We start from the raw sequence: 6942 nt of genomic DNA, 5'->3' as shown, positions 1-6942 counted from the left end.
TATCTGGTTTAATGGTATCTAAGTTTTAATCACTTTTTAAATTATGCTGTATTACAGAATATAAGCTTAGTTATTTACAATAAATGCACAAGTTTAGGTGTTTAAATTGATGTTTTAGATTCTTTTTTAGTATATGTACTGTATAAAGTTCTTTCTGTGTGCTAATACATACTTTTAGCTGGCTTTGTAGGACTAAAACTTTAGATTGAACCAAGGGATGAGTAATTATGTTCTGTGTGTAAATTTCAAAGATAACCTTATAGAAAACTATTGATCTATTTACGTATCAACAGGTTTCTATAACTGCCATCCTCCCAGATACACATACTAACATTTGTTCCCCACCACTAAATCCAAAGACATTTATCCAATATTTACTTGCTCGTACTCCCTGCAATTGACAGAGGTCATGCCAGCCTGAAATTCAAATATACATGGGGGTGGGGAAGATTTTGTGCATTTGAACCTACAAAGGGCCTTGTTTTTTCTCTGCTCATAGCAGCCAAGAATAGTGAAAGAAGGGAAAATATGTAGAACTGGCGGAAGCTGGGCAGATAACTTTAAACAATTTGGCAACTTCTCTGACAACACAAAGCTAATAGTAAACACATGCACAAGATAAAATCTCACAGGCTTCATTCCAGTTAGCATTCCAATGTAACCAGCAAAACTTGTAGACATGAAAACGGTTTTATTATTCTGTTGGAAATTCAAGTTGGCAACCAGGGGTTTAAGGAGCTCTGTAACCATCCAGGAACTGTTCTTCACATCCCAACTAAAAAAATATAAGACAGAAAATGAAAAGTGTCTGTATATGCAACCAGATCTACTTCCTAGGAATATGAACAGTTGATCAGAATATTGGCTATGGGCAACAGATGTTTCTCTCTAATGTCATTTGTAAGAAATGTGTCATGTGGACATACTAGATCTTGGTGAGCTATGAGAGTTATTTAAAAGTACTTACCCCAAAAACAATCCAAAATCCAGGTTTCTTGCATGAAGTAACTTGCCTATGTAAAAATACAGAGATGTTTTAGATGCTAAAATTAGTTCAACTTGGACTAAAGTAAGCAAAAACTAAATGTTACCTGAGCTATCTTGTGCCACTACTGATGTGCAAACAGAAAAGACTTCATAAAAAATGTTGAAAAGCATAATTTCTCCTGGAAGGAAAATATAAAAAACAGAGCAAAATCATATATGAAGTTTCAGGTCAAAATACAAGATGTAAGCCTTGCATTCCTCACTATACAAGGCTCCAAGGGTTCATACTTAGCCATGTTCAGGTTGTAGCATTCCTACATAGGAATGTTGCTACAATCTATGGCAAAGTCACTACTCACAAATAGGATATTTTCAAAATATGGACTTTTTCTGAATGAAAGAAATAATATACCTACAAACAATGTAGGGTATAGAAGTAATGACATCTATTAGGAAATATACCCATTTCCCCTTAACAACTTAATTCCTCCTTTTCATAATTTAACATGTCCGGGAAACATAACATTACAACAAATCAGACAAGCAGCTATAAAACAATACACACTCATCGACAGCCTTCAGGGGATATCCACCTCTAAAATCTTGGGGAAGGAATCTACTGTGACAGTTTTTTTTCCCTTGCTGCATTGATTTACAGTTAATAACACCTCCACAAGCACAGAAAAAAATGTCTGTAAAAATGTTTTCACATTGGCAGTCAGCGTTGACCTGAACAAGTAGTCTCTACAATTCAGTGATGGCCAAACGACCACAATTGAATAGGGCTTTAAATTACCCATCGATAAACACAATGAGCTGATTTTCATATAGGAGTTGAGAATCTCCACACAATACAGTGTGCAATAGTGCAATAGTGCAAAATGTCAAATATCTGATCATGTGCAGAAAAATAAACAGAATTGGATAATTTAAGTAAATATTCACACAATTTTTTGTATGAAGATTCTCTATTCCTTTATAAAATGAGCCTTATTATGTCAGCAGTATGATGTACAGAAGGGTATTTCTGACTGGTGAACAACAGTTACTGCTGCAGAAACAATATAGGTATAACAGGGTACTTTATATTGACAAAGTCTTAGGTATGTTTGTGCTTTTGTCCACAATTTTTTCCCCAGTGTTGTTATCATTATTATTACACAGTATTTATATAGCGCCATTATATTACGCAGCGCTGTACAAAGTCCATGTTAATTATATTGTGATAAATGGCGGGGAGGAAAACCTAGAATTATAAAATATACCTAGTGGTAAGCCAGCTGCATCTGCAACACCTTTTATTTCTTCACCAAATGGGAATGGAAGAGTTCCAATAAGAAAAGGCTGTAACATAAACATGTTTGTTAACAAAGTCTAAATTATTAACCAGTCTGGTTCTGAGATTCAGGAACAAATTCGAGAACCTACAGAAAACTCACACAAACACAGCATACAAACTCTGTTTAGGTAGTGAAGTGTTCTCAAAAATTTCTTTCACCCAGGTGAGGGGGAAGCTGTTGCTGAGTGGCTAAATTTGCATGGGGCAACAATTAACAAATTTAACGTTTACAGTTCCTTAGATTTTCAGTAACTCCAATAGGTGTAGCTGCTTTCTACCAGGCCTAGTTTGTTCCAACTTTCTAATGCTCAACACCATATTGTTTTGCAAACAAGCTAATTACTTGTAGTTGTTATTTTCACATTACTTTTTTATTTTATTTTAAAATATAGCTAAAAACAAACTATACCATTTACCACTTCTGACTGGCCACTGGCAACCACTAGATACCCAGGACTGGAAACAGATGGTAACTGCTTGGCCTTTTCAGGCTGCAAAAGGATTGCAAACTAACATTCTTTGCCATTAATTTTTGCTTGAAAACAAAACTGCTTGTAAATGTTAAAGAATGTTTGCATCACAGTGACAAGCTGTTCCAATCGTGTCTATAGAGATAGCTGGGGTGGCAAACTGCCCTGGAATGCTAAATGAAGCATCTGGAAAAACACACAGCTTCTGTTGCCAGGGCTCTCTTTTGGGCAGCAAAATAGTTATTGATGTTTACAACGGATAACACACGGTGCCCAGGTGTAGAAAGGTAGAGCATGCTTACAGTGAGAGGGGCAGACTGCCATTTTTCCTCACAAAGGATCCAGTAGAAACAAATTTAGCAAAGCTGGTAGGCTGTGCAGCTTCTCGCCGACAGCTTTCTCCACAACAAGCCTAGCCAGAGATGACTGGTAGCTATTGAGAACTACCGGATCGTCCACCCAGTTAAAAGGGTTGGGGAGAACACTGTAGTGTCCTGGCTGAGATTCTAATTTGAGACCCCAACTCTGCAAAGACAATGCTAACCACAGAACCACCGAGCTACCCGGACAAACCACTTAATGTATCAAAGTATAATTCAGGAGAATTTTAGCATTGACACATTAATATTATTTTAATTAATTATTTTCATTCAGAATGGTAATTTATTCTTGATTGGGTGCAGAGCATTTACAATTGAATTATAAGCCTGTTTCTTCAATATGTCTTTAGCAACTGCTTGTCTTAGGGTACCAAACTTTAGTAAGGATTGCAATGCAAGTGTGTTTTCACCCAAAGACATTGCTCTTGATATTAATCCAGGGTCACATCTTTTAGCAGGCCTACTTAGAAGCTTTACTAATGTCCACCCTCAGATTACCAGAAAGTACACTAAAGGATCATCAAACGTATTTTTCATAAAACTAGTATAGATATTGAAATCCTTTCCTAAATGCTTTTACTAGGACATATGTGTGTTTCCAGATGCTCAGTATACCATGTCATTGTACATAAAGGTTCTTTGGTAGACTGGACAAGCACTTACCAACTTTCTGTCCACTATGTCAATAAGTTCTGGAAAAATCGATTTTGCAATGTTCTTGATATGCTGAATCAATACCATTAGCTGTAGGCAAAGAGAAAACCAAACAATGATATGGTCACTGGGGTCTCATTTCATGCTTACTACAACAACAAACTGGACATTGCTAAATAAATGTGTGAATGTAGAGAAGAAATACATTCTTATTTCTATCAGGTTCGGCCAGGCCAATATCTGCATAGAGTTTGCAGGTTCTCCCCATGTTTGCATGGGTTTCCTCCGTGTACTCCGGACTCCTCCCACATCCCAAAAACATGCAGTTAGGCTAATTGACCTTAGACTGTATTAAAGACATATGACTATTGTAGGTATATTAGATAGTGAGCCCCTTTGAGGGAAAGCTAGTGAAAAGACTGTAAACTTTTAACAATAATATTTTTCTTAGATAAAGCATAAATAGTGCTGAAGCATCAAATCCATATGTCCATATTTCTTTTCTAACATTAAGGTGTTCCATTCAACTACATCCTGGTCCCCTTGCTTGCAATGGTTCAAAGATACAACTGTGATCATCAATCACAATCAGCAGTAACCCACAATGACAATCAAATCAGTGACACTTAGAGTAAATCTGTGCTCGGGAAAACACCCCAATTGAAATCAATAGACGTGTTTACCCTTGTTAACCCTGTGTTTTAATTTTTAAAACGTTGCAAGGAGCGTTCTCTAGAACGCTCAAAATTGTGCCTCAAGGAAAACGTACTGGTGTAGATTAGCCCATTGGAATACATAAGAATTTCAAACATTGGCTTTTAAAACATCAGGTTACACACTGGGGAGTACGTGTAGACCCAGCACAAAAGTCTATAAACTGGATAGCCCCTTGTCCCTATCATCCCTCCTCCTCCCTAAAGAAAACATATTCTATATTCATGATACTGGTGAAAGGTTCACATCAATCATTTTCCTAAACTCTTAATACACATGGTTTATAACAAATACCCCTTAGGAACAAAAAATGAATTTAGACCATCAGAGATACACTCATGGGGCTCTATTTATAAAAGAGGGAATCTTTCAGGTCCCTGCTTTTCAACAGCAGTAACTGATTCTCTGTTTTATAAATAGAGCCATTGGACTGAAACAATTTAAATATTTACAGTGACTTCATAGATTAGATGTTTAAATGTACACTGATGTATATATAAAACTAGAAATGTACCCTGTTGTACCTTGTAACTTTAATCATGACTTAGTAAGCATTTTTTGTTGTTCATGACACTCTATTTCTCTTCCTATAGTGTGCTACTTCCCCCACCATCTAGATTGTAAGCTCTTCAGGGCAGGGTCCTTTCCTCCTCCTGTGTCACTGTCTGTAATTTGCAACCCTCATTTAATGTACAGGGCTGCATAATATGTTGGTGCTATATAAATACTGTATAACAATAAATACTGGAAAAGAAAAAGCACTGTGTGTCAGGCTAATAGGCAAAGTCCTTCCTGTAGCTAACCTACTCTTCCTGTAATGGCTAAACTGCAATTCTCTCTTTATTAAGTGCCAAAAGGAGGAGGAAGCGTGGAAAAATGTGAAAGTCAAAAAGGCCGTTTACTAGAACCATATATAGTCTAATAACTGACAATAAAAAAATACTTCTTCTTTTCTATGTCACTTAGTTCCCCTTTGCCGAGATCTCCTAATCCAAGGGGCCAGGTGGCAATTGTACTACATATTTGTTCAAGCCACACGTGCGGTTTTCCAAACAAAGTCAGGGGTCATGTGACACTTAAAAAAAAAAAAAAAATGCTGAGACTTGGCTTTGGATGGATGTATCTTGGAACCGATGGATTGGACCAGAGCTTTACACTCACCGGGGCTTTCTTCTCACTAATCAGCTTTTGCCATCTTTCATATGGTGGCTGGTCCAGATTTATAGTATACAACTGGACGTTTCCTTTAAACCTGTAATTAAGAAATTATGATATAGCATTAAAAGTGGCCTGAGATGCCTAAAACATTATGTTACATATATCTTAATACGCAACAGAAGACATTTTAACAGGCCTTAGAGGTCCACATACCACAAAGTAATCTTATTATGTACAAAAAGAGTAGTAATCTCCCCAGCCCCTTTTAGCTGGGCGCACCACCCGGCACTTTTCAGTAACCACTGAGCAGTTTGTGGGTGGTTACTTAAAAGTTGGGTCACAACACAGGGGCTGCCACACGCCAATAATTTCTTCCCACTCAGGAGTGTGCCTGTAAATCTGAAATTTTATATGACAGTTGAAAAATGTTTGTGTGTAAAAAATTCAGATCGCTCTCTGAATACCCAAGCAAGCGTATTGCATGCACTAATATTCCCCATCCTATTGGTTCATCAGAGTTATGTGTAGTACCACCTGTACTGAGCTTTGCTAAACAGAAAAGTGATCATAAACTAATCAGTAATTTAACTTTCCAGGGAAAAAAGTGTTTAGAGGTAGAAACTGATTTTATTTTGCAATCTTTTGCAGTTGAAACAGTAAAATATTGTTTCAGATATGAACTCGTTACAAATAAAAGCGGACCTATCATCACATTTTTAACATTGTATAAAAGGGTGGCTATCCCTTTCACATAATGTAAAAATGTGTTTTGTTTTTAAACTTTTTGGGGTCCCCTTGCCTTCCGACTGTCACTGAAGGGAAAAATTGCAACCTCCTGGGATACATAGGAAACATATCCTGAAATGCTGTGGCTGCTTCTTCTGTGCATGCCTGAGATCGGAGATCACATCAACAGGGGCTTTTCTATATTATATATCCTACACATGCACAGTGATATCTGCCCAGGATTGCATGACTTGCAGAAGAAATCTTTTGCTAAACACAGCTGAGGTTGTGGGTTATCTTAGGGGGTGGGCTCTTTCTGCAGCCTCTTGTAACTCCTTAATGACCAAGACAAACTCTGCAGTTGATTCTTTTTGCATAACAAAGCACAGCTTGCTCCAGAAGTTAATGAATGCAACCTAATATTGTGTTGAGACAAACATCTGTTCTAATTGCATTTATTAAAATAATCTACCTGTTACAACCTACATAAAAATTCAACTTAAGAACAAACCTA

General features: G+C 37.0%; 1 protein-coding gene across 1 annotated transcript in view; it reads right to left on the bottom strand.

Annotated features, from left to right (window-relative positions):
• ASAH1 (N-acylsphingosine amidohydrolase 1) overlaps nucleotides 1–6942 on the bottom strand; it is a 15448-nt gene that overhangs the window by 6736 nt on the left and 1770 nt on the right. Inside the window, exons 3-8 of the mRNA XM_072406163.1 lie at nucleotides 5706–5796; nucleotides 3840–3920; nucleotides 2253–2331; nucleotides 1092–1166; nucleotides 968–1013; nucleotides 631–775 (exon numbers count right to left, since the gene is read on the bottom strand). Coding sequence (XP_072262264.1) covers nucleotides 631–775; nucleotides 968–1013; nucleotides 1092–1166; nucleotides 2253–2331; nucleotides 3840–3920; nucleotides 5706–5796 — 517 coding nt within the window. The remainder of the gene's footprint in view (nucleotides 1–630; nucleotides 776–967; nucleotides 1014–1091; nucleotides 1167–2252; nucleotides 2332–3839; nucleotides 3921–5705; nucleotides 5797–6942) is intronic.

The sequence above is a fragment of the Pyxicephalus adspersus genome, chromosome 3, assembly GCF_032062135.1.
Source record: "Pyxicephalus adspersus chromosome 3, UCB_Pads_2.0, whole genome shotgun sequence".
Lineage (NCBI taxonomy): Eukaryota > Metazoa > Chordata > Amphibia > Anura > Pyxicephalidae > Pyxicephalus > Pyxicephalus adspersus.
The sequence above is the reverse complement of the archived record's forward strand: the minus strand, read 5'-3'. Positions and strand labels throughout refer to the sequence as shown.